The following is a 27,993-nucleotide window of genomic DNA, read 5'->3' as shown; positions in this document are numbered from 1 at the left end:
AAATGACTCAAGCCGTAGAAAACTATATAGTAAACCGTGACAGTCCACCGTTTTGTGTACATTTCCTAACATGTACACACACCTGCTCTTTTCAGGAACATGAGACCATGCTGCAAGCATTTTTCATGACTTGTTCTTTTTTTTCCCCCTCATTTTAACAAATGGCTTGGAGATCTTTTCCTGTCGGTACATGTGCATCTGCAAATGGTGACAAAAGTGCCCATCTCTTCATGTGAGGTTAGTGACACAGCTAGGTCTGTGGGTCCTTTACCAGTGCTAATATGGCCCATGCCATATTTTACATAGGAATCCGTGTTAGGCTGAACTCCCCCCAAAAGCTGAGGCTGAGACAAGAATGACATGCAGGTAGTTTATTGTGGAAAGCTATCACAAGGGACAAGGCAGGTGAGGAATGGGAAGAGGGAAAGTGGGAATGAGGGAAAGCAGGTCCAAGGATGTGGTACTAAGCTGGTCACTGCCCTGAGCAACTGGAACATTATCCCACTGGGACTTTCTGTGGAGCCACATAGAATACGAGTCAAGAGACAAAGAGAGGAATATTTACCCACTGACTCTTACCCCAGTGGTCAAAAGTTGCCCCTTGAATTGTTAATTCCCTCACCCTTCCAAGTTGACACAAGTGTCAGAAATGATAGGTGTCCCACAAGGCTGCAGTGAAGAATTCCCCAGGGAAAAGACAAAAGCTAGGTGCTGTAGTTGGGAGCAGATACTGTCAGGTGATGCCTGCAAGCAGTTAGTTGCCGCAGTAATAGCTACAGTAAAAAGATGGGTGGAGAGTATATGAGGCAGCTAAGATGTGCCTGTACAAGATCATTCATTCAAACAAAAAATATGTATTGAAGTAAGTACCTTTATGTTCAGAGGCAGTTCTAGGCATTGGGTACCTATACTTATAAACCAAGCCCCCAAGATTTCCAGTTATTGTCAAGCTGGAAATATATTTCGTACTTGACATCTCCCTCTTCTTTGCTCCAATAACCGTAGCAAAGTATGTTTTTGTTTTTTAATTTTTTTAACGTTTATTCATTTTTGAGAGACAGAGTGTGAGCAGGGGAGAGGCAGGGAGAGAAGGAGACACAGAATCTGAAGCAGGCTCCAGACTCTGTCAGCACAGAGCCCGATGCGGGGCTCAAACCCATGAACCATGAGATGGTGAGATCATGACCTGTGCTGAAGTCAGACACCCAACCAACTGAGCCACTCAGGTACCCCATAGAAAAGTATGTTTTATTCATGCAGTATCTACCTCCTTTTTATTCCCTTCATTGCTACCCCGGTTTAGACCTTGATTTTTTTCCTGACTGATTTTTCCTGACTGAGACTGTCAGTAACAACAAATACCTTACATATTTGACAACTGAAGTATATGATTTTCAAAGCCCATCTCTTCTGTAACAAAAGATTATTTTCAGTATTAATGATGATATGAAACATAATCATGACCAGAAAAGAAATACAGAGTACAAATTTTCTTTTACTGACCTAATATGTTCATAATAATGCCAGTAACATATATATGTTACAGAACAAGAAAAGAAAAAGCAATGGGTTAATAATTATAATTATATACATATATTTTTTATCTTAAATAAAAAGGAAAAACATATTTACATATTGATCTGCCATAGGAATGAATTATGACACGACAATTTCTGTTCCAGGTCTTAATTTTTACAAATTTGTCAATGACTTTGTAAAAATTGATCTTCCCATATAGACAATAGAGCCAAATTTGTTCTTCTATTTCATTCATGATTGATCAAAGAAAAATTTTTAATAATTTTACATGTTTTTGAAACATAATTCACTTACCACAAAATTCACTCTTTGAAAGCACACAACTCGGTAGATTTTAGTATATTCACAGAGTCGTGCAGCCTTCACCATATATATCTAATTCCAGGATATTTTCAACACCCCAAAAAGGCGGTTAGTAGCCATTCTCTATTCCCCTGTTCCCGTAATTGCTGGAAACCACTAATCAACTTCCTGTCTCCATAGATTGCCTATTCTGGACATTTCATATAAATGGAATAACATAATACGTCAACTTTTGTGCCTGTCCTCTTTTACTTAGCATAATGTTTTCAAGGTTCATCCATGTTGTAGATATCATTAAAAAGACCTGTTCTTTCTTATGGCTAAATCAATTTTAATTTTGAAATTTTTCTTCACACAAAGCAACAGATATATCAATAGCTAGAAAAAAACATTATTTCATTTGGTTATTGTTAAACCCTTTTATTAGTATATAACTTTTCACATGTTTACATCTTATCTCCCAATTAGATAATATATACCCAGAAGGAGCTACTAAGTTTTGGGAAGATTTGTTATGCAACATTTGCTCAGGCTTGAGGTCCAGGAGCTAGGATGAGATCTGGGCCCTTGCACCTGAGCTTTGTGCCATGATGGGATGAGACTTGAAGATTTTAAGGGCAGGGGATGAGTGTGGGAGGGATGTGAATTGCTATGACCAGTAGGCAGACTGTGATAGACTTTATCTTCTAAAGATGTAGGTATTTATCCCATTCAACATGCCCTTCTTACAGTGTAACTGCTAGTCCTGCCACCCAGAGATGGGAGGTCTGTGTTCTCCCCCTTGATTGTAACCAGGGGCTTGTGATTGCCTTAACCAATGGCATACAATAACTTTCGAGGCTAGGTCATAAAAAGAATATACATTCTGTCTGGAGTGTGCTCTCTTCCTCTCTCTCTCTCTCTCTCTCTCTCTCTCTCTCTCTCTCTTTCTCTCTTTCTCTGTCTCTCTTTCTCAATGCTTGCCATATTTCCAGGAAGCCCGAGACACATGGAGAAGTCACATGTATGTGGTACAGCCAGTTGCCCTAGCTAAAGTCTCAGCCAACAGTCAATATCAACTGCTACACATGTGAGGATTCTAGCTCCCAGCCTTCAAGTCCCCCACCAGACACTGTGGAGCAGATAGATAGGAGCCTTTATCAAACATCTATTATGTGTCAGAAACCATGCTAAGCTCTAGGATACATAGATTCATAGGAGATAGTTGTTGACCAATTGAAGACTTGGTAAGAGATGGTGTTTAGATAACTAGGTGCATCCATTAGAATTAGGCATGGGCCGTATATGACATAAAAACCTGACATAATGCTGGCTTAAATGAGATGGAAGTTTATATTTCTCTCATATAAAAGCTCTACAGGTAGGCATGCAAAGTCTCAGTATGGCAGCTCCACAGCTATCTGGCTTCCAAGCTCCTTCTGTCTTCCTGTTCCACCATCCCTAGCATTCCACTTCACAGAAGATCCATAAAGGATCCATCTCAATATCCAACCATCATGTCCATATTTAAACAAACAAGAAAAAAGAAAAGCCAAAGAATACATACCCTCTCCCTACCCACATCATATATATTCCAATTGGCCAGAATTTAGTCATATGGCCACATACAGCTGTGAGGGAGGCTGGGAAATGTATTTATTCCAAGTGGACATAAGTCTAGCTACAAATGTCATATTCTGTTACTAAGAAAGATAGGGAGAAAGACTACTGGGGCAAATTAGCAGCCTCTGCAAACTAGAGAAACAGATTTGGGGATTATCCATAAATTCCAGTTACACATGTTGTCTCTTTCCCCTAATATAAGATATTTTGGGGGTGCCTGGGTGGCTCAGTCAGTTAAGCATCTGACTTCGCCTCAGGTCATGATCTCACAGCTTGTGAATTCAAGCCCCACATCAGGCTCTGTACTGACAGCTCAGAGCCTGAAGCCTGCTTCAGATTCTGTGTCTCCCTCTCTCTCTGCCCCTCCCCCAGCTCACACTCTGTCTCTCTCAAAAATAAATAAATATTAAAAAAATTTTTTTAAATAATATAGGATATTTTCTTGACTTACCACATAATTATCCTCATTAAGCATTATACAGAACAAATAAAGTTCATTTTATAGTTAAGAAGAAACAACTTTATGAGATTTCTGGTTATCCTATTTTAGGGATGCTATCCATGATGTTGTTTACAGCAACAGAGACCTCATTCTACAACCAGGGACACTGTTCTCTCAAGTCTCAACAACAACTATGCTTCTCCTGGATCATCATGCAAAAGGCAAAACCATAGAGACATTTAAAATGGCCAATCCTGGGGCACCTGGGTGGTTCAGTTGGTTGAGCATCTTGACTTTGGCTCAGGTCATGATCTCCTGGTGCATGAGTTCAAGCCCCACATCACAGAGCCTGCTTCAGATCCTCTGTCCCTTCCTCTCTGCCCCTCCCCCACTTGTGCTCTCTCAAAAATAAACAAAACATTTAAAATAAGAAAAAAATGGCAGATGCTGAGCTTTTTGTGGGCTGCTAAGCACTCACAATATACATTGTAGATCATTACTTCAATTAATTTGGTCCAATCTAAAATTATCTTCTGCCATTTTTCTTTTTTTTAATTTTTTAAAAATTTATTTATTTTTATTTTTGAGAGACAGAGAGAGCAAGCTGGGGAGGGGCAGAGAGAGAATCCCAAGCAGGCTCCACACTGTTAGCACAGAGCCCGATGCAGGGCTGGGACTCATGAACCTTGTGATCATGACCTGAGCCGAAACCAAGAGTCAGTCACTTAACCGACTGAGCCACCTAGGTGCCCCCTGTCGTCTTTCACAAATTCATGATCACACGCATTAAATTTTATAATCACACGGAATCCCCCAGATTTTGCCCCAGAAATTTCCTGCAGCTTCTTATGAGTATCATTCCTATTTACTCTGGTATGTTATTGCTTCTCACTCTCTGGTTTATCCTGGTCACAGGACGAGTATAAGGACATGAGGCGTGGGGTAGGAAATAGTAAAGCACTCTCCCCTCTGTCAGAGGGACACAATGAAAAACTGTTTCAAAGGAGTCTGTGGGATTGGCTTTTTCCCAAGACCCCTAGTTCTTTTCTTATGGCCATATTTGGATTGTCAAGATCTTGATCTTTTTCCGGATCATTATTCTTACTTTCACTGCATAATCTTGATGAGGTTGTAAACTTATCTGCAGTTCAACAACGTGCAAGATCAGCTTCAGAATTCAGTTTACATCTGACATCTACAGGGAAAGATGCATACAGCTGTGCTGTATTTTCTTCTGGGCTTTGAGATGGAATATTCTGTATTCTGAGATTTTTATTCTTCAACATTTAGCTATCCCCCCTTTAGCTACCATAGGAAGCAAAATCCAACCCTAAAATTGGATTCCTCATTACCATTTACCTTTAACTTGTTCTCATTACCTTTAACTTGTTCTATAGGAACTGCTACCTGGCCCCTTAGAATCATATCTAGCTTGCTTTGCTATAGCATATGGAAGGAGCCTCATTTCCTTTTGCTCCGTCTTTAGTCTATATCCAATTCCATATGTCCCACGTATTCTCTGCATACAGTCCTACCTATAGATTAATGAAAAGACTTATTGAACGATCATCTCATTCGCCACTACTGAGATACCATATTGAAGTTAAGAGCTCTTTGTACTTTGACCTGGTGGCTAATATATGGTATTGTTCATCCAATACCAGAATAGTTGGTTTTGAGAAACAAGATGTTGTAGGCAGAGTGATGGTCCCCAATTATTAGGTAAGGGTCTGAGAAGAAATTTCACCAGTCTCATGGTACCAAGAAAACAAATGTTGGAGTTCAAGACCTGTTGAGAAGGAGGGCCCTGATTAACACTCCTGGATTTCAGTTAGGGCCCCTGAAGAACTATACTCTCAGACTAAAGCTGTAATCAGTAAGGGTTCACACAAGAGACAGAAATCACACAAGAATTTGAACCAGGAAACTTGAATATAAAATATCAACTATAATGGGGTATTAGAGTACTGAGAGATTGGCTTGTAAGAAAAAAAGAGAACTCTAAAGAAGACAGGAATAACAGATACGAGAAAAACCACTACCTCAAGGCTAAAATAAAACACCAAGGAAGAGGGGCACCTGGGTGGCTCAGTCGGTTAAGCGACTCTTAATTTCAGCTCAGGTCATGATCTCATGGTTCATGAGTTCGAGCCCCACAATGGGCTCTACGCCGACTGCATGGAGCCTGCTTGGGATTCTCTCTCTCTCTCTCTCTCTCTCTCTCTCTCTCTCTCTCCCCCCCCCCCAAATAAATAAACTCTAAAAAATAAATAAATAAATAAATAAATAAATAAATAAATAAATAAAATAAAATGTCAGGGAAGACCACCTACCCTGTCTCAAACTCCCAGAGCTGAGATTCTGACCTAATTTAAGAGACCTGTGACTCACTGGCTGGTGGAGGAGTCACTGAGATACTGCACCTCAGAAATCACTGCAAAACTGTCCAAGGAGGCACCAAGGGAAGTCGTTTAGGGGAAAGTGCCTCATCACCTGCAATTCACCGAGAAGCCACCCAAGAAGGTGCCAGGCGAGGCTGTTGGCCACTGGGCACCGCTGATTGCCTTACTTTGCAGGAGCCTGCACTGGAGAAGTTGTACATGCCACTAGAGCCTTGCCAAAGGAACACCAAAACTAGGAAGAGACTTCCTCCTCCTCCAGTGTTCCTCCAGCACCCTCTACTGACAATGCTTAACACTGTGCCAGCTGGCAAAAGAAACATTTACAAAATCTAGCTCCAATATTGCAAAACAGGAAGTGAAGCGTGGGTTTGGAGCTGAGAGTTCATTGATCATTGGCACAAAGGATAATTTAGAAATAGAAGAGCCCAGAGGAAGACTGAAACACAGTTTCAAATCAGCTAGCTCTAGCCTACATTGGATGAAAGAGATTTTCCTCTATTCTAATTGCCTGTCAGAAATACAAGAACTATCCCGGGAGACAAACTGTCTCTACAATTTTTCATACAAATACCTGTCATTCAATCGAAACTTAACAAAGCATACCAGAAGATATCACCAAATGGCTGGGAACAAAGAGGAAAAAAAAAACCTCAACAGAAACAGACCCACAGCTGAACAAGACATTAGAATTACAAGACATGGATTTTGAAATAATTGCAACCAATAAGTTTGAGCAAATAGATGCTAGGATGGAAATTTTCAGCAGAGAAATGAAATCTATTAGCCAAATGTAAAATCTAGAACTGAAAAAATCCAATAAATGATCACCTTTATTCTCACTTCCCCCAGGAAACTGATCCATGACCAAGTCCCATTTAATTTTTCCCATTTAGAAAATTGTTTTACTTAACAATGATTATCTTTGAATGCCTATTATGTGTCAGGTACAGTAACATATGCATCATATACTTCTATCCACCTGTTCACCTAGGTAAATACTAGTTTCCCCATTTTATACATAAGGAAATTGATACAGATTAAGGAGTTTTCCCAAAGACAAACAACTCGGAAATGGTGAAGCTTAAATCCCAGCCCAGATCTACCAGTCTGACTCCAAATCCGTGTTCTACCCACTACTCTACACTACGTCTCTCCTCCCTACTTACCTGAGCAGATAGAAATTACTTTCCTTTCTATCTCTTCAACACAATGTAATATCTTCACCTAATTCCTATTTGGTATTTCTCCTTTTTATAAAATTACATCTTTATCCTTGTGTGAACCTAATCCTTCTATCTGAGCCCCTGAAATCCATACTTAGTCCCGACTCAGGGTCCTTGTTCCCTCTCTTAGGTCTGTGACTCTTCCCTCCCTACTGCCATTCCCTCTTCTCCACAGCCCAAAGTCCTCCCTGCCTTGAAACAGAGAAAAGAATCCCTTGATACTCTGCTTGCTTAATCTAACATCTTCTCTTTTCCTTCCTTCACTACCAAACTTCTCAACAGTCATGTCTGCTCTCTGCTTCTACTTCCTCAGATCCTTCACTCATTAACTCACTCAAAATGAAACCTAAAACTCCTCTCACAAAGATCACCAAAGTCTTCTTTGCTACCAAACCCGCAGGCTGTCTTCACCTTGTTTATCATTTCCAGCAGATGTCCTGGTTGTGCTCATCACATCTCTGAGTTCAGCCACAGATGTGGTGGACAGTCATGTGTGAGGCCAGACTCACCTTGCGCTGCCAGCATCCTATCTCGAGTCTGAACCCTGACTTACGTTCTGCTTCAGGGCCATATTAGTCATGGTTCTCCAGAGAAACAGAGCCAATAGGGTGTGTGTGCATGTGTGTATGTATGTAAATATAGGTTTTATTAGAGATTTATTACAAGGAAGTGGCTCACACAATTATGGAGACTGCCAAGTCCGGAATCTGCAGTGTGAGCCAGTCCAGAGGCCAATAGGTAGAGACCCAGGAGAGCTGAGATCCCAGTTCAGCCCAAAGGCCAAGAGACTGAAGACCCAGGAGTGCTGATGAATTCCTGCTGTTGGGTAATTGCTTCAACTGATAAGATGACACCTACCCACATCATGAAGGCTGCCTTATTCAAAATTCACTGACTTCAATGTTAATCTCATCCAAAACACCCTCCAAGTTGACACATAAAATTAACCATCACTGGTCATTTTTCCACACGATGGGCTGGGCGCTTGCTCATCACCCCTCTCTTTGCCCACTCTGATGCAAACACAGCCAGGAAATGCAAGGTAATTAGTGCCCCCAGGTGCAATCTTCAACCAATGGCTATAGACCTTGGTGGATGAATATTCCAGCCTCCCATCTTTCTTGTGGACAATCCTAGAGGCATTCTCTAAATTTGGAGGTTCTACTGAAATTCACCTTCCATTGCCTTCGACTGCACTGTCTTTTTTGTTTGTTTGTTTGTTTGTTTTGTTTTTAATGTTTAATATCTACTTACTTTTGAGATAGAGAGAGAGGGAGAGAGCATGAGTGTACAAGTGGGAGGGGGACAGAGAAAGAGAGGGAAACACAGAATCTGAAGCAGGATCCGGGCTCAAGCTGTCAGCACAGAGCCTGACATGGGGCTCGAACCCACAAACCGCGAGATCATGACCTGAGTTGAAGTTGGACGCTCAACTGACTGAGCCACCCAGGAGCCCCAACCTTCAACTGCAATCTCAATAAAACACCCTTCAGTTGGCTTTTCTTCCCTTCCTGTCTCACTCTCTGATCCCTCACTCCTGCTTCCTGTGATCCCTCCTCAAAAATCTACCTGCACCTAAAACCATGCTCAGGGGCTTCTTCTGGGGAACCCCAAATTTAAATGCCTTCTCAATAAGCAGTGGATTCGGATTCTCTCCTGATTCTGCTTCTGCCTCTCTGACCCATTTCTCTTCTGTTGGCCTGACCTTGACTATGCAGGTTTCGCTGTCCTTTGCCTTCTTCCTTTCTTCTTCCATCGACTCTCCTGGTTGATGCCTTCCATTTCAGCCTAGTACTTTCCTCCTTCCCTGCTTCAGTCTCATGTTTTCTCCTGCCTGCTGGGGATCCCCTGAGTCTGAAGCACAGGGCTCTCACCCAAATGTGCCCACAGCTGAACATAATCCATGCCCACTCAATTTGTGTCCCTTTTATGTTCCATATCTCAGTTCATGGCGTTACAATTCTCTCAATGTCCCAGAATAGAAACTTCAAATATCCCTTCTCTCATCTCCCAGATCCTTCTACTAATACTTCAGAAAATATCTGCAGACTGGTTTCCCTCCTCTCCATCCCTACTGGCATTATCTCCATTCAGGTCCTCATCATCTACCTCTTAAATTGCTCTGTGATCTCCTGTTTCCTCTGCTTCCAGGCCTTCCCAGTTCAACCTATGCCCCAAGCAACCACTGGTCTTAGAGAATCCCAAGCAGGCTGTGTGCTGTCAGCATGGAGCCCAAGGCAGGGCTACATCCCATGAACTGTGAGATTACAACCTGAGCTAAAACCAAGAGTCGGACACTTAACTGACTGAGCCACCCAGGTGCCCTGAACTTAACACTTTTTAAATGAATTTCCTTAGAAAGTAAGTGAAAAGGTCAAAGAAAAGAAACACACATACAAACTCAAATCAGGGATGTCTGAACTTTTAATTTTATTTATTTTATTATTTTTTTTTAGGTTTATTCATTTATTTCTAGAGAGGAGAGAGACAGAGAGAGAGAGAGAGAGCGCATGAGCAGGGGAGGTATTAGAGAGAGGCAGAGAGAGAATCCCAAGCAGGCTCTGCACTGTCAGTTCAGAGCCCAATGCAGGGCTTGAACTCATGAACCTTGAAATCATGACCTGGGCAACCAAGAGTCCAACAAATGGGATGCCTGGGTGGCTCAGTCAGTTAAGCCTTCTATTCTTGGTTTCGGCTCAGGTCATGATCTCATGGTTTTGTGGGTTCAAGCCCCTGGGTTGAGCTCTGTGCTGACCGTGTGGAGCCTGCTTGGGATTCTCTCTCTCCCTTTCTCTCTGCCCTTCCCCAACTTGTGATGTCTGTGTCTCAAAATAAATGAACTTAAAAAAAAAAATTTAAAGGAAAAAAAAAGTGTCCAATGCTTAACCAACTGAGCCAAACAGGCACCCCTGAACTTTTTTAAATTAATAGATCTATTTTAAAACAAAACAGAACAAAACAAAAGTAACAGATATAAATGTAAAACCTGAATTATAAAACTTGTAGAAGAAAACAAGAGAAAAATCATTGTGACCTTGGATTAGGCAAAGATTTCTTATTGATGACACCAAAAGCACAATCCACTAGAGAAACAAAAAGCAGAATACATAAATTTCAAAACTCAATAATAAGAAAACAAACAACCCAATAAAAGGTAGATAAAAACTTTAACAGATACTTCCTCTAAGAAGATTTACAAATGGCAAGTAAGTACATGAAAAGAGGCTCAATATCATTATTCATTAGGGAAATGGAAATTAAAATCCATTGTGCTTTGTGATACCATCAGAATAGCTAGTATTAAAAATACTTCAGAAGCACCTGGGTGGTTCAGTTAGTTAAGTGTCCCACTTCGGCTCTGCTCATGATCTCACAGCTGTGGGTTCAAGACTTGTAGCGGGCTTTGTGCTGACAGCTCAGGGCCTGGAGCCTGCTTCGGATTCTGTGTCTCCCTCTCTCTCTGCCCCTCCCCTGCTCACATTCTGTCTGTGTGTATGTCTCTCTCTCTCAAAAATAATAAAAACATTAAAAATTTTTTTTTTTAAATGGGGCTCCTGGGTGGCTCAGTCAGTTAAGTGTCCGACTTTGGCTCAGGTCAGGAGCTCCCAGTTTGTGAGTTTAAGCCCTGTGTCAGGCTCTGTGCTGACAGCTTACAGCCTGGAGTCTGCTTCGAATTCTGTGTCTCCCTCTGTCTCTGTTCCTCCCCTGCTCATGCTGTCTCTCTCTCTCTCTCTCCTTCAAAAATAAATAAAAACATTAAGAAAAATTTTTAATTAAAAAAGTAAATAATAATAATAATAAATAAACATTAAAAAAATTTTAAGGGGCACCTGGGTGGCTCAGTCAGATAAGCATCCGACTATGGCTCAGGTCATGATCTTGCGGTTCGTGGGTTCGAGCCCCTTGTCAGGCTCTGTGCTGACAGCTCAGAGCCTGGAGCCTGCTTTGGATTCTGTGCCTGCGTCTCTTTCTCTCTGCCCCTGCCCCTCTTGTGCTCTGTTTCTCTCTGTCTCTCAAAAATAAATAAACATTAAAAAAAAATTTTTTTTAATTAAAAATAAATAAATAGGGGCGCCTGGGTGGCACAGTCGGTTAAGCGTCCGACTTCAGCTAGGTCACGATCTCGCGGTCCGTGAGTTCGAGCCCCGCGTCGGGCTCTGGGCTGATGGCTCAGAGCCTGGAGCCTGTTTCCGATTCTGTGTCTCCCTCTCTCTCTGCCCCTCCCCCGTTCATGCTCTGTCTCTCTCTGTCCCAAAAATAAATAAACGTTGAAAAAAAAAAATTAAAAAAAAAAAAATAAATAAATAAACATTTAAAAAATGTTTTAATGCTTCAATATAGCCAAATGGCTGGGTAGCTCAGTCGGTTAGGCATCTGACTCTTGATCTCAGCTCAGATCTTGATCTCAAGGTTGTTAGTTCAAGCCCAGCATTGGGCTCCTCGCTGGGCGTGACCTACTTAAAAAAAAAAAAAAGAGAAAGAAACAAAAAAGACTTCAATATACCAAATGCTGGAAAAGATACAGAAGAACTGGAGCTCTCACATTGCTAGTGGGAATGTAAAACAGTACAACCACTCTGGAAAACCATTTATCAATTTCTTCAGAAGTTAAATGTATACTACCATATGACTGAGTCATTCCACTCCTGGGTATTTATCCAAGAGAAGTGAAAGTATATACCCATACAAAGACTTGTTACATTAATATTCATAGAGGTTTTATTTGTAATAGCCAGAAATTTTGTCCAGGAACAGGTGGATGGATGAAGAAATTGTGGTACAATGGAATACTACAAAGCAATAAAAAAGAATGAACCACTGGTACACCCAACAATATGGGTGAATCTCAAAATAATCACATTGAGTGAAAAGCCAGACAAAAATGAATGCAAATTATGTGATCCACTTATATAAAATAGAAAATGCAGGGTGACTTGCTGGCTCGGTAGGTAGAGCATGCAGCTCTTGATCTTGGGGTTGTGAGTTCAAGACCCATGTTGGGCATAGAGCTTGGATAGATAGATAGATAGATAGATAGATAGATAGAAAATGCACACCAAACTAATGTGACAGAAAGGAGATGAGTGGTTGCCAGGAAATAGGGAATGGCATAGAAGAGTGGAAGGAAAAAATTGAAAAGGAACTTTGTGGTGTGATAAATACGTTCACCATCCTAATTATGGGGATGGATTCATGGGCATATACATATGTCAAAATTCATCACATTGTACACCTTAAACAAGTACAGTTTATTGAATGTCAATTCTACATTGATAAAGCTGTTAAAATATTTAATTTAAAAACACTAATAGTCTCTGGGCACCTGGGTGGCTCAGTCGGTTAAGCATCCAACTCTTGATCTCAGCTCAGGTCTTGAACTCGGATTTTGAGTTCAAGCTCTGCTACTAAAAAAAAAAAAGTATATATATATATATATATATATATATATAGACACACACACATATATATGTATATATGTATATATACACACATATATATGTATATATACATACATGTATATATGCATATACATATACATGTATATATACACATATATATGTATATATACATATACATATACACACATATACATATACATACATATATATGTATATATGTATATATGTATATATACACATATATATATACATATACATATATATGTATATACACATCTATATGTGTATATATATACACATAATATACATATATACATATATATGTACATATATATGTGTGTGTGTATATATATATATATATATATATACTAATAGTCTCACTTGATTCAAAGTTCTGCTTCCAGATTCTATCAAAGGACCTCCCTCAATAAGGCAAGGAGCTAAAAGAGCACAAATCTGGGTTTAACAGCCATAAAGTTGTTGTATGACCTTAGGATGGTTATTTAAATTCTCACAGCCTCCTCAGCTTCTTCATCCATAAAATGGGTCTAATAATAATCTGCCTCACAGGTTGTTGCCTAAATCTGAGGGAGATGACAGAGAATCCCTAGCACATCCCAGATGCCAGAATACAATTAGGCCTTATCTTTGAGGTAAATAGATTCCTTCTGTTCCCTTTCTTTCCCCTTCTTTCCTCTTTCCTTACAGACAGGGAGGGATCCTAGTCTCAAAGACAATCAGAAGAGAAACAATGGGGAGGAAACAGGGCAGAGGGCTTGGGTTGTGTTCTCTTGAAAACAATGCCTGAGGACAGAACCGGAGACTTCCTGGAGGGTGGTCCCAGGGATCAGGAGGGAAGGAGCAGAAAATGTGAGTCAGAGGAGAAAGGTACATATTGTTCTAGCTAATGATATGTAGCTCAGTCCAGCCAGAGACCCTCTGCAGAACTGTAGAACACACGCACCTCAGGATTGACCCTCCCAAGGACAGGAGGCTGGGGCACTGGCCCATGTCCTCTACTGCATGACCTCTGCCCTCAGCATTAGTTCCTCTCCTAGTTCCTCCCCTCTCCTCTCCTTGACTTCTGTCAACTGAGGGAGGCAAACAGAGTACCTCTTGCTTGAGGCACTGGCAGGGTCATGGAACTATCCATACAACCTTAGCTCAAATCAAAGGTGGCCTGAAGACATGTGGCATGGGGCACCAAAAGTAGCTGCCTCAGGCCCAAAGCCCATCCTCAGGTCAACAATGTGAGATTTTCAACCTCGTTGAGCACCTCTGTGCCAGGCAGACAACTCAAGTACCAGAAACTAGAAACCCAGGATTAAAGTCCTCTCTCCCCAAGACTACAGGCCTGGACACAACTGACTTCCTCAATCACTCCCTCAGGACATTTGTCTGGGCAGAAGAGAGAATACCTGAAGGGTGAGTCAGTCATTAAAGGGGCCCTGGGAGGAAAGGGTGGGGCTGGGAATTTACCCGAAGAAGGAAAAGTTATTTCACTGAGCATGAGTTAAATCGTTTTTTTCTCTGCTCTACAAATACCTTGTGAACTGGAAATGTTCCTCAGGTTGGAAACACAATAATGTTTATTGCACTAATGCCTATCACTAATGAAGCACATAATAATGTGCTTGGAAATGTGTGGTGTTGTCTCATGCCTATTTCACTTCATCCTCACAGCCAATCCTATCCAGTAAGTACTATAATTAACTGAAGCTCAGAGACATTGAGCAACTCACTGAATGTCAAACAGTAACTTTCAGAGCCAGAATTCAATCCCACATAGTCTGACCTCAGAGCCTGTACTGTTGACCATTAGGCTATACTCAATTTCCCCATAATAAACAAACAAACGAACAAACAAACAAGGAGAACATCCAGCTAGAGAAGCAATTTGAAGCAGTGGACTGCCCCCCTGCCCTGCCTGGGATGAGGGGGGCTGGGAGAGTATCAAAATTAGATCTTAAGCATTAACTAGACACGGTAAGCAAAGAAGGACTCCACACTGATTGGGGTGCGTTATGATTGTTGCATGTGGGCGGATACTTATCATTGATGGCTGCTCAAAATCTTTTTCACCCCATCTCACTAAGGTAGGAAGAATAAAAAGTTGTTGCCCTTCCAAGGCTCCCCTGCCTTGAGGGTGCAGAACAGCAACTTATTTTCTGCCAAGGGGACACCATTCCATGCCCTCTAGTAGAAACAGATGACAAATGAGCAGGTATTCCATTTTGCTGGGGCAGATGGCCCTAGGGGCAGCATGGCTCTTTGTGAAATCATCATTCTTTCAGCTTTGCTAAGGAAAAACAAGTTACAAGGGGCTTTTGACCTGCTTGGAATGCTAAAAGAGAAGAAGAGCGCATCCTGGGCACTGGAAGGGGCTCCCAAAACAAAGAACCCCAAGGGTAGAGGGAAGCTGGGGCCACAGCAGGTGGGATCCTAAAGTTCTGGACCCATTTTCACCATGCGTGTAGCAAGACGAGGTTCCCACACCACCAAGAAATTCTTGGACACCAACAGTGTGTCTTACAACTCAACCCAATTCTGACACTATCTACCTGGAGACAGTATCAGATCTCACAGGTTACGGGCTCAGTCCCACAAGACTGACACACAACACACACCCTTCAAGACACCAATTACAAATCCAGGTTGTCATTTGTGTTTCTGACTAGCTATAGATTGGAGGTTCCCGTGCACCCTACCTTGGGTTCAATTAATTTGCTTGAGCAGTTCACAGAGCATGGAGAAGCAGGTTACTTACTAGATTACCGTGTTTATTTTGTTGTTTGTTTTTTTAAAGAGAGAGACCACTCAAGAGTACACACACTCGAACAGGGGAGAGGGGAAGAAGGAGAGAGAATTTTAAGCAGGCTCCATGCTCTGCGCAGAGCCCGACATGGGGCTCGATTCCACAACCCTGGGATTATGACTTGAGCTGAAATCCAGAGTCAGATGGTCAACTGACTGAGCCACCCAGGCGCCCCTAGATTACTGGTTTATTATAAAGGATATAACTCAAGAACAGCCAGATAGAAGAGATACATAGGGCAGGTTATGTGGAAAAGGGCACAGAACCTCCGTGCGCTGTGAGAGCACCACTATCCCAGCACCTCCTGTTCCCCAACGCAGAAGCTCTCCAAACTCCAACCTTTTAGGTTTTATGGGGCTTCATTACAGAGTCATGACTGAATTAAACAGGAGCTGGTAATTGATTCAACCTCCAGCTCATCTCCCCTCCCACAGAGGTCAGGGGCGGGACTGGAAGTTTCAATCAATCCTTCAATTACAGGTTGGCAACTAGCTCCCCTCCTTAGGTTATCTCAGGGCTTTCCGAAGGTCACCTCATTAACATAACAAAAGGCACCTTTTCCGCTTTCCTCACAGGAAATTCCAAGGTTTTAGGAGCTCTGTTCCAGGAATGGGGTCGAATGTATTTTAATATGTTTCTTATTGTAAATCACAATATCACGACCCTTTCCAAGTGGAACACTTTCCCTGTAACTCCGCTCAAACCCTGGGGTTTGCTTGTGACCTTTCCAAGCTGAGTGCAGCCCAGTCCCCAAAAGTTCAGTTGCCCATAGTTCACGCTTACCCTGCCGTAAAGATTTGTTTTTCAGCAGCTGGGAGCCGAGATAAGGGTCCCCTCCCCCCAACCAGGAGCTGGAGCAGCTTTGTGTCTGGGAGACTGGTCTGCACTGTCACTGTAAAAAGGTTTCTGATCCCTTTATGTTTGTTTTTCACATTCAGACAAAAAAGGAAGCCTTTTAATTTCTTTCATCTGCAGAGCTTGACAATACATCGAACCTCACAGAATTGCGGTGACTTTCAGTGAGTGCTTTGTGTACTATCAAGTGTAAAAAAGATCAGCTTTTATCATCATTGATGACTTTGCACCTTTGCTCACAACATCCTCTCTGACTGGAATCCGCTCTCCCCAGGTTTACGTCTGTCAAAATCCTGTTCATCATTGGACTGCCAAGGGCTAACTTCAACCAGCTATCCAAGATTCAAGAGGGGCGCTTGGGTGGCTCAGTCGGTTAAGTGTCCGACTTCGGCTCAGGTCATGAGCTCACGATCTGGTCCGTGAGTTGGAGCCCTGCATGGTGCTCTGTGCTGACAGCTCAGAGCCTGGAGCCTGCTTCAGATTCTGTGTCTCCTTCTCTCTCTGACCCTCCCCCGCTCGGGCTCTGTCTCTCAAAAAAATGAATAAACATTAAAAAAATTAAAAAAAAAAGAAAGATACTTAAAAAAAAAATAGCTTCAAGAAACCAAGAGCGAGCTGCTCGCTGAGTAGATTTCCGGGTTAGGGTAGGAGGCAGGTGGCAGAGGGAAGTCTCCGCACCTCTGGTTGATGTCCTGAGGGGAAAAGAGACCGAAATGTAGTATCTGGGAATTAATTTTAGGAAAATTAGGAAATACAGATAAATAACACAAATATAAATGTTTATTTTGGGGAGAGAAAAAGTGCATGAACGAAGGAGGGGCAGAGAGAGAGAGAGACAGAGGATCCGAAGCAGGCTGCTCTGAGAGCACAGAGCCTGAATGGGGCTCGAACCCACAAACTGTGAGATTATGACCTGAGCCAAAGTCAGATGCCTAACCGACTCAGCCACCCAGGTGCCCCCCAAAAATACAAATATAAGACATAAGAAAATAAAAATCACCTGTAAACTTACCAGCCATAACTTAAATTAATTTTTTATTTGTCCATTTAGGTATTTTTCTAAATATGTATTATATATTATAATATATAAAATGTATACATATTATATTTTTCTAAATATACATTAAATATTTTTTTAATTAAAAAAATTTTTTATCCATTTCTGAGAGAGAAAGAGAGAGACAGAGTGTGACCAGGGGAGGGCCAGAGAGAGAGGGAGACACAGAATCTGAAGCAGGCTCCAAGCTCTGAACTGTTAACACAGAGCCCAACACGGGGCTCGAACCCACGAACTGTGAGTTCATGACCTGAGCAGAAGTCAGATGCCTAGCCCACTGAGCCACCCAGGCACCCCTACATTAAATATTTTTTAGTGTTTATTTATTTTTGAGAGAGAGAGGGAGAGCGCAAGAAGGGGAAGGGCAGGGAGAAAGGGGGACAGAGGATAAGAAGTGGACTTGAACTCTAGGGGCTTGAACTCTCAAACTGTGAGATCATGACCTGAGCTGAAGTCAGACGCTTGACAAACTGAGCCACCCAGGAGCCCCTCTAAATATATATTATATATAAATATTTATTTTTCTTTTTCCCCAGTAAAATTTAATGTTCAAATCAAATCACTAAATGTTTATTAACATAAACCTTCACATCTCTCTATCTAAAACATGGAATCATAATCGTAGCAGGTCTTTGTTGTGGTAAAACACACATAACATAAAATCTGCCACTTTAATAATTTTCAAGTGTACAGTTCAATGGCATTAAGTATATTCACATTGCTGTGCCACCATCACCGTCTCCAGAACTTTTTCATCTTCCCAAGCTAAAACTCTGTACTCATTAAATGGTAACTCCCCCTTCCTCCCCACCCTACAGAGAATCCCAAGCAGGCTCCATGCTGTCAGCACAGAGCCCAATGCAGGGCTGGATCTTACACTCAATCAAACCATGAGATCATGACCTGAACCCACATCGAGAGTCAGATACTTCATGGACTGAGACACCCAGGGGCCCCTCAGCTGTGTTTTCTATTTAACCAAGCGTTGCAATTTCAACTTAAACGTTACATACTTTTTTCTCTCTTGATATTCTTTTTTTTTTTTCTAAATCTATCTGGGCATTTTTTATAATCACTTATTCCTTGCTTACTTTTTTCTATTCCATCTTTTATTTCTTTAAACAGTTCACAGAAGCACCTTTAGATCCTTCATATGATTATTCCAAACTCTGAAGTCCTTAAAAAAAATCAACAAACCTGTTGATTTTTGTTCTTGCTGATTCTCTCTCATGGTGCTTTGAATCCTTACATATTTAAAATTCTTTTTGTGGGGTGCCTGGGTGGCTCAGTTGGTTGAGCATGTGACTTCAACTTTGGCTCAGGTCATGATTTTGAGGTCCATGAGTTCGAGCCCTGCGTCAGGCTCTGTGCTGACAGCTCAGAGCCGGCAGCCTGCTTCAGATTCTGTGTCTCGCTCTTCTGCTCACACTCTGTCTCTCTGTCAAAAATAAATAAACACTAAAAAATAAAATAGGGGTGCCTGGGTAGCTTAGTCGGTTAGGCATCTGACTTCAGCTTAGGTCATGATCTCACAGTTTGTGGGCTGGGGCCCCACTTCGGGCTCTGTGCTGCCAGCTCAGAGCCTGGAGCCTGCTTCGGATTCTGTGTCTCCCTCTCTCTCTGCCCCTCCCCTGCTCGTGCTCTCTCTCTTTCTCAAAAATAAATAAAAATTAAAAAAAATAAATTAAAATTATTTTTGTGTAAGTCTATATTTGGCAGAATTTAATCTAGAAGCTTGGGTGGATGATGCTTTCCTCTAAGAAGGATTCAGTTTCCTTCTGTTGGATTCCAGAGGGCATTAATAATCTGGGGGCAGTTAAAATTTTCAGCTTATGGTTTATTGATCAAAGGGAAAGTAAAAATTCCAACCATAGATCCTTGTTAGAGCAGATCTCACATGGAAACTAACATTTTTATTAATTTTAACATCTGCAGCCTAGACAATTTTCCCTGTAAGATCCCTCTGTAAGCAGATAATATTTTTTCCTTTCCACTGAGAATGTAGCCTAGTTGAGGGTCCTAGCTTTGTGGGGAATAGGGGTGTCTCACATTTTAGCTTTCATCTTCCTAGGCCTTAGGGCTCACTCTGTGGTTCTCTCCCAACCTTCCATACCCCCTTCCCAGTCCCCAAAACTCTAGGCTTCAAGTTAGTTGACTTTCTGTTTACTTACTGTTTACTTTTTGATTTGTATTGTTTTATTTTATTAGCCTCGGGGGAAGCCATTGGGAGGTTACCTTTCTTTTCTTGGGAGCTCACTAAGGAATTTTTAAAATGTGTTCGTTATGGGGCGCCTGGGTGGCTCAGTGGGTTAAGGGTCTGACTTCAGCCCAGGTCATGATCTCAAGGTCCGTGAGTTCCCAGAGCATCAGACTCTGTGCTGACGTCTCGGAGCCTGGAGCCTGCTTTAGATTCTGTCTCCCTCTGTCTCTGTCCCACCCACGCTCATGCTCTGCCTCTCTCTTTCTCTCTCTCTATCTCTCAAAAATAAATAAACATTTTAAAAGAAAAAAATGTGTTCGTTATGCTTTACATAGCATTTAGCTATCCTGTTATGGGAACTCTGTCACACTACTGGAGTAGATAGAATTTCCGAAACAATCAAACAAAAATGTGATTGTATGGTACCTATTGCCTTATAAGCTGCTTTTTTCCCCACTTGATATATGATAGACACCTGCCATGATAATAAATATGGGTCTAGAGCACCATTTTAATGGCTACATAGTCATTCACTGCATAATTTATTTATAATTTTTGTAATATATATTTATTTATGTATAATCTTTTCGTGTTATGGGATATTTAGGGTTCTGTTTTCATCACTATGTCAGACAACACTTCAGTGAATATCCTTACAGCTGAGTTATTGCATACACATGATCTTCTTCCTTCTTTAACTGTTTATAAAAGTAATATACGCTAACATAAACTGTTCAAACACTAAGGAAAATGAAAATTCTCCATAATCCTTTTTACCATCCCCTCAATTAATACCATTTGATCTATAACTGGAATCTCTTCATCAAACAACAGATCAGAATTAGTTCTGGCTATAATATGTAAGAAGAGAAACCACACCCTCTGCCCTCCCACCCCCACAACTAAGGATAGGGAACCAGAGCAGGTACTAGGAATGTGCTGAAGGTGACCAAAGACCATCAGGAGCAAAAAACTGAAGAGATGAGAAACACCCAAATTCTCCAAAAGCCTGGGACAGGGGCAGAGGCTCTGTTAGGGGTCAGCAGCACTAGGCCTCAGGAAAGGCCACAGCTCCAAAATCTAGGGATCAGCTCTGTTTTGCCAGGTCCCCCCACCTCGAAGAAGACGGTCTTCTCAGGCACTCACTCCAGGCTCCTCTCCCTGCTCCTCCTTTTAAAGGGGTTTGGTTTGTTTTGAGTCAAAAAGTAGTACAGGCTATGACACTATCTCCAAATCCACACTTTATAGTGGCTTACCCCTGAGTCTCAGGGCCTTAGCCCAATCTAAACATATTCGGCCATAAAAAGGTCTTTAAGCACCCTTCTAATGCCTTTCTGCCTGCTTCCCCTCAAGGGGAGCCTGGGGTCTTCTCCCAAAAGACTCATGAACAAGATGGCTGCCCTCTCTGGTGGCTCTTGACTCCTGACTAGACTTTTTTGAGGACCTGCTGCACTTGCCTTTATATTCTGTGAAATGCCATCCTGTCTCAACAATAAAGTCGATTTCATGTGGGTTCTGTCAGCCATGAAGGTGCAGGTGGGAGCCCCCAAACCTTAACAAAGTGCAACCTCCTTTTTTCCTCCCAATGAGTTTGGAGCTCCAGCAGGAGTGATCAAAGTTGTAAGGAATCCCCAAAAGTCTTCGTTGTTCACTTAATTCAACAAATATTTACTGGGTGCCTACCATGTACTGGTTTTTAAAGAGACTACAGGGGCACCTGGGTGGCTCTGTCTTTTAAGCATCTGACTTTTTTTTTTCTAATGTTTATTTATTTTTGAGAGATGGAGGGTGAGTGGGGGAGGGGCGCAGAAAGAGAGAGACAGACAGACAGACAGACAGAATCTGAAGCAGGCTCCAGGCTCTGAGCTGTCAGCACAGAGCCCGATGCGGGGCTTGAACTCATGAACCATGAGATCATGACCTGAGCCGAAGTCAACTGAGCCACCCAGGCACCCCAAGCATCTGACTCTTGATTTCAGCTCAGGTCATGATCTCACAGTTCATGAGTTTAAGCCTCTTATTGGGCTCTGCACTGACAGCATGGAGCCTGTTTGGGATTCTCTCTCTCCCTCTCTCTCTGCTCCTTCCCCACTTGCATGTGTGCACCACATCAGAGCACACACACACACACACACACACACACTCTCTCTCTCTCTCTCTCCCTCTCAAAATGAATAAACTTGAAAAAAAAATAAAGAGACTACAGTCCTAGAATTCCCTACATAGCTCAAAAAAAGCACAAACTGACTCTACCAGAATTCATGGTATGGATCTAAAAATCACAGTTGGGGCACCTGGGTGGCTCAGTCGGTTAAGCAGCCGACTTCGGCTCAGGTCACGATCTCGCGGTCCATGAGTTCGAGCCCCGCATCGGGCTCTGTGCTGACAGCTCAGAGCCTGGAGCCTGTTTCAGATTCTGTGTCTCCCTCTCTCTCTGACCCTCCCCCGTTCATGCTCTGTCTCTCTCTGTCTCAAAAATAAATAAATGCTAAAAAAAAAAAAAAATAAATAATAAATAAATAAATAAATAAATAAATAAATAAATAAAAATCACAGTTAACTGCTGGCCATGTTTGTTCCATCCAGCAGAGTGCATGGACCACTGGACAGAATGGAAAGTGCATACCAAGGTGAGCACCTTCCAGTGAGAGTCAGGTCTCCCCATAAAGGACTGAGTGCTAGGACTGGCCACATATAGTTTCCACAGCCTCCAGCCACGGTGAGGCCTTCGGTATCCAGCTCAAGAGTGGAGAGTAAGGAGTGGGTATGTCTTCATAGACACCTTTTGTCTACCCTAAATCCTTAAAGCTCCACAAATTCCTGCATTTCCAAAGGCCCTCGTCCAGAATACATGCTTGCTGGGCACATGTGTTAACCAGGGAATTTGTGTGGAGGTATTGGTGTGGCAGGGAGAGGGCAAGGATGTGTTTCCCCTCCAATGTCCGCCACAATGTCAGTTGTCCTTGGCTGGGTCAGTTCATCTAGCTGACCACCACGCCCTGAGAGTCAAATCACTACCAATGCCAAGGGCTTGCCTCAGCAAGAGCAGCTGTCAGGGACTGGGCAGAAATACAGACAGGGACCCTTCACTACGCTATTAGATGCTTCACACCTTCTTTAGCCACATTCACAACCAGTTAAGAGGTACAGACTGATGGTTCAGTCAGTCCGTCAAACCTGATGGTTCTGAGCTAGGCCTGAAGTCAGCTCCATACTGGCTTGGGCAAGGTATTTAAGCTACCTGTGCCTGTTTCCTCATCCACAAAGAAGTAATAAAAGTAGTACCAATCCCCCTAGGGTGGATGTGAGAATTAAATAAGCTAATACATGTACCTGGCACATTCGAGCTTTACAGAATTGTTAGCGGTGATCGTAGGGCATTTGGGGGAGGGCTAAATGCTTGGACCATAAAATCCTCCTCAGCCTCATCCCCTCCCTACAGCAGGCCTGGTAGGTGGTGGAGACAGAAATCCTGTGGGAAAAGGGAGAGACACAAGCTGCAGGAGTGGATTGTGGGTCCCTGAAAGATGAGGATTACTTGTGTGGCACCTAAGGTCTCAGTGACACCTAACCCGGCTGTGACACGCCACAGATGCTCAGGAAATATGAGTTAGGAAGGAAAAAGACTAACTTTCGGTTCTGCCTCCCTGCCTCCTTGGGGCGGCACCCTAGACACGCGCCCCTGGGGCGGGACCCTAGATGTACCAGCGAATGAAGGAAGTGGTTTAGTCACTCCGGGTAGAGGAGGAGCAAACCGGGAAGTGGAATCCTTGCAGTGACCCCTCTCGCGACCCCCTGTCTCTCTCTGCCACAACCCCCCCACCCTCCCAGAAGTCACTCCATCCGTGTGGACTCGCACCTTCCAGCCTGATGTCTGATGTTGGCGTCAAGTTATGGTCAGTGGAGAGCAGGATACGGATACAGATATGCAGCCTGACACACGCAGCCACACAGCCCTCCCCTCCCCTCCCCTCCGCAGACTAGCTCCAGGAATGCCATTGAGCTCCTTACTGAGGCCGGAGCACAGTGGGACCCTGGGGGTGAGCAGGGGTGGGAGCTGGGATTTGAAGTGAACGTGCAGAGTCACCGGTGTCACGGGGCAGGGGAAGGGGTGCGGTCTGGAAGACCAGGCCCCCTCTTTCAGGCCCAGCGGTACCCCAGCCTCCCTGGTTCCCCTCGAGGAATTGGAGAACCTGAAGTTCATCGGTGAAGGTGGGTTCGGGGCGGTGTTCTGGGCGCGACACAGGACGTGGGATTTAGATGTGGCAGTCAAGATCATGAACAGGTGAGTGACCTGAGCAGCGGGGCTGGGGCTTCCTGGGGTCTGGCCCAGAAGGAGGGGCCGCTGTGCTGTGGGCCTGATTGGGTAAAAGAGGGATCTTCCAAGAGCAGAACCCCACTCCAACTCTTTCCTGGAATGTAGGGAGACGATATCCAGGGAGGTGAAGGCCATGGCAAGTCTGCGGGGCCAGCATGTACTGCACCTGCTGGGGGTCACCGGGAAGCTAGAATGGGAACATGTGCGTGGGCCGGCTCTGGTGACTCAGTTCATGGAAAACGGTTCCCTGGTGGGGCTGCTGCAGCCCCACTGTCCTCGGCCCTGGCCGTTCCTCTGTCGCCTGCTGCAGGAGTTGGTGCTGGGGATGTGTTACCTGCATAGCCAGAATCCAGTGCTTCTGCACCGGAACCTCAAGCCCTCCAACGTCCTGCTGGACTCAGACCTGCATGCCAAGGTCAGCCCACCCATAGCCCAGCCCAGCCTCTGGACACAGTCCTGTCTCAGAACTGTTCTAGCCCCACCCACTAGACACAGAAACTGCTTCAGCTCTGTCTGCTGCAAACTCTCAGCATTTCCCTTGGGACACAGGTGTCAAAGCCCACCCAGGAGCCATGGCCCCTACCATACCAGGTGTTTGAGACCCTGACCAACATGGTCAGTTAGTTCCACAGGCCCACCCACCAGCCCATCAAAAACCTCATGGCTGACCTAGCTGAGGAGACTCAGACTTTGACCCAGCCCCATGAGAGGGTACCCAGACCTCCAACCCAAGGGCCCTACTGGTCCTCCCATTCCCCTAACCCTCAAAACCCCCTTTACAAGGCTGGACCTGCACCTTGTGGTGGGAGAGGGAATTCTGAAAGTTGTCTTACCTGTCCATCCCCAACCTTCTCCTTCCTCCCTCCCTTTCCAGCTAGCAGATTTTGGCCTATTCACATTTCAAGGAGGCTCAATGTCACTGGCAAGATCTGAGGAGTTAGCCCTAGCCTACTTGGCCCCAGAACTGTTGGCTGATGTAAACCGGAGAGCCTCCATGGCTAGCGATGTCTACAGGTAAGGTACCCACTCTAAACACACATTCCAAATTTCTATACCTCTCTGGACCCTTCTAGGGGCCAGTATATGGGAAAGTAGTCTTGCCAGCAGTTTGCTCAGGTCTCAGCTTTGTGTCTCCTGCAGCTTCGGGATCGTAATGTGGGCAGTGCTAGCTGGAAGAGAAGCTGAGAGTAAGACTCTAGGCAGACACTGGGATCCTTAACTCCAGGTGCCCTCCTCCTGCAAGCCTCCAAACCCTCTTCTTCCAGCTTACCTGCTCAGACTGCCTGACTTTCTCCTCACCTTGCCTTGGACTACACTCCTTTCCCCTTCCCATGGTGGAGCAAGTGGCCCCTCATACCCTGAATGTCTTTTCTTCACATCCTCCACCCCCACTCCAGTAGTGGCCCAGAAATCAGCAGTACAGGAAGCAGTGTGTGAGAGGCAGATCCGGCCCCCATTGACCAAGCTGCCTCAGCCCGGCCCGGAGACTCCTGGTTTGGAAGGACTGAAGAGGTTAATGCAGCACTGCTGGAGCCATGAGCCCAAGGACAGGCCCTCCTTCCAAGGTGAACTGGCCATTTAGCTGTCAGCCAGGGTAGGCCTGGATCTGTCAGCAAGGGGCTTCTCCCTGGGAAGGTTTGGCTCATCTGCCACCCCACTCTGCTTGTTTCCAGAATGCCGACCAAATACCGAGGAAGCCCTCAATCTGGTAAACAAGGAGATGGATGCCGCAGTCTCCATGGTGAGTGTCCAATGCCACCCCCAACCCCAGAGCGGAGCAAGGATGGCACAACATGACTCTCTTGGCCACCCAATGACTCCCTACTGACCACTGTTCTTTATGCATGCCTTAATCTTTGGCCCCACTCTCCCCACCTCACCGCTGAGTTCCCAGGTAATGGATTATGGACCAAGAGATTCTTTCCTTGGGTTTACACTGGCTCTCCCACTTCCATGCCCAGAACGCTCCTTTTATCCTTGCAGGTGAAGAAGTTCCTGTCTGAGCACAGGGGTAGCAACAGGATGTTGTCTGCCCCCAAGCCAGGCCCAGGAGGGACAGAAACGGATGAGCCTAGGGGAACCACAGGAAGCCATGATTCTATAGCCTCTGAAATGTTGAACAAACTAAATCTGAAGGAGGCCCCCGGCTGTGTTCCTAAGAAATGTACAAATCTTCCTGAGAGGATCAGGACACAGGGAGACAAGGTTCACCCTTCCCGGAGAGCAGGGATACCTTCAGCCTCAACAGCCCCATCTCCCCAAACTCCAGAGACCTCACCTTTCAGAAATCATACCCCCAGCCCCAAGTTGGCTTGGACCCCAGGTCCTGGGCCCAAAGGGAATCAGGTGAGACCCTGGCAGAACTAGAGGATGCACTAGGAATCCTGTGAATCCTATCCCCCTCGCCAGGGAAAATTTGGGGCTGAAGGGGATGCAGCAGGGGAATAGGCCCCAGGACAGGGAGCCTAAGAGAGCTGTGTTGTTCGCAGGGGGCTAAGAGACATGGCACCAACCGGCCAACCAGGGCACCAGGGCTAAATCCAATACCAGGTACCCACTCCCCACTCCTTCCTTTCTCCTGCTTAATTCTTCCACTGGCTTCTTCCTCAAGACCATATATAGATCCAGGGTACCTTGGGTAGCAGGGGAGAGAAAGGGCTAGTGGCCAACTACCCCAAACTTCTCGTTTCATATAATGAAGAAACTGACACCCACTGGGACTAGATTCCACTGAGGTCACACAGCAAAGCCTGGATTTGCCCTGAGCTTCCTGACTTTCCCCGGCACCAGCTCTGTGAACCCCTAACTTCCGTTTTGCTATACTGGTCCAGAGGGGCTCCTGGAAGAAAAGACCCAAATATCAGGGTCTCAGACATTAGTTGCCACTCCTTTTGAATTTCTGCAAATGGGTTCTGAAGGGGCAGCAGGAAGGGAAAGGCCAAGGCATGCCTTGACCCAGCCACAGGCCAGCCTAGAGACCCCATACTTGCAATTCCCCAGGATGGACACAAGGTGCCGCTGCCCCTCCACCCTGCTGCTCCTCCTAATTTTGAGGTCCTCACTACTTAACCCTTCCACTAACCCTGCAAATTTCTCTTAAAGGGCCGCCATCTGTTATCATAAGTGACAGCCATGCGGTACAGGTGGGAGACAACAACTACTTGATTATACAAGGAGGAACTGCATTATCCACACAGGGCCAGGCACCTTGGGGCATGGGTAGAGGCTGGCAGCATGCCCCCCACAAGTAGGTGGGGAAGAAGGGCCACAAGAACCAAGAAGCCTGGAGTGGGCTGCAGGGCCAGTACAAAGCAGGTTCTGAGCTACCTCTTGGACTTGAAGCAATTAACTGAGACTTTCTTTAAGGGCCATCTGGCCTGCAGCCAAACTGACTTTGTGCAAAGAGGAGTCAATAAACGTGGTGAATTTTTTTTAAGTTTATTTATTTTAAGAGAGAGAACACGTGAGGAGGGGAGGGGCAGAGACAGAAGGAGAGAGAGAATCCCAAGCAGGCTCTGTGCTGTCTGCGCTGAGGGGGGGCTCCATCTCACAAGGTCATGACCTGAGCAGCAATCAAGAATCAGAAGCTTAACCAACTGAACCAGCCAGGCACCCCCACACATGGTGGATTTTTAACCAAAGCGTCATACTTGGGAGGCTAATGCTTAGGCCAGGCCCTGGCAGCTGAAATGTGGCTGGGAGATCCGGGAGTTGACAGAGAGGGAACCCAAGGCACTGCTGTCTAGCAGAGGCCGGAAGCGGGATGCTCAGGGCTGGGGGTGGGCAGTGTCATGGCACACAAGGTCAGGGCCCAGCTGGCGGCAGGAAGGAATCCCGG

General features: G+C 44.4%; 1 protein-coding gene across 2 annotated transcripts; it reads left to right on the top strand.

Annotated features, from left to right (window-relative positions):
• The first annotated feature begins 23,566 nt into the window (after positions 1 to 23,566).
• On the top strand, positions 23,567 to 27,586 carry RIPK3 (receptor interacting serine/threonine kinase 3). Of its 2 annotated transcripts, none has more exons than XM_043555927.1 (10): positions 23,567 to 23,733; positions 23,982 to 24,122; positions 24,261 to 24,570; positions 25,030 to 25,169; positions 25,296 to 25,342; positions 25,553 to 25,720; positions 25,829 to 25,896; positions 26,139 to 26,360; positions 26,645 to 26,705; positions 27,258 to 27,586. In XM_043555927.1, exons 1-10 carry the CDS (start codon positions 23,708 to 23,710, stop codon positions 27,404 to 27,406), a joined length of 1,332 nt encoding a protein of 443 aa, XP_043411862.1. In that variant the 5' UTR covers positions 23,567 to 23,707; the 3' UTR covers positions 27,407 to 27,586. The 2 variants fall into 2 exon arrangements, with proteins under 2 accessions (XP_043411862.1, XP_043411861.1); XM_043555926.1 differs by having other exon boundaries at positions 26,139 to 26,501.
• The last annotated feature ends 407 nt before the right edge of the window (positions 27,587 to 27,993 follow it).

The sequence above is a fragment of the Prionailurus bengalensis genome, chromosome B3 (assembly GCF_016509475.1).
Source record: "Prionailurus bengalensis isolate Pbe53 chromosome B3, Fcat_Pben_1.1_paternal_pri, whole genome shotgun sequence".
In the NCBI taxonomy this organism is placed as follows: Eukaryota; Metazoa; Chordata; class Mammalia; order Carnivora; family Felidae; genus Prionailurus; species Prionailurus bengalensis.
This window is presented reverse-complemented; position numbering and strand designations above follow the sequence as displayed.

Excerpts from the sequence above, each read along its gene's own strand:
- RIPK3 (XM_043555926.1), top strand. The coding sequence starts at position 23,708 with ATGTCTGATGTTGGCGTCAAGTTATG. Across the intron at positions 25,721-25,828 it reads GGACAGGCCCTCCTTCCAAG|AATGCCGACCAAATACCGAG; the intron begins GTGAACTGGCCA and ends GCTTGTTTCCAG. Across the intron at positions 25,897-26,138 it reads TGGATGCCGCAGTCTCCATG|GTGAAGAAGTTCCTGTCTGA; the intron begins GTGAGTGTCCAA and ends TTATCCTTGCAG.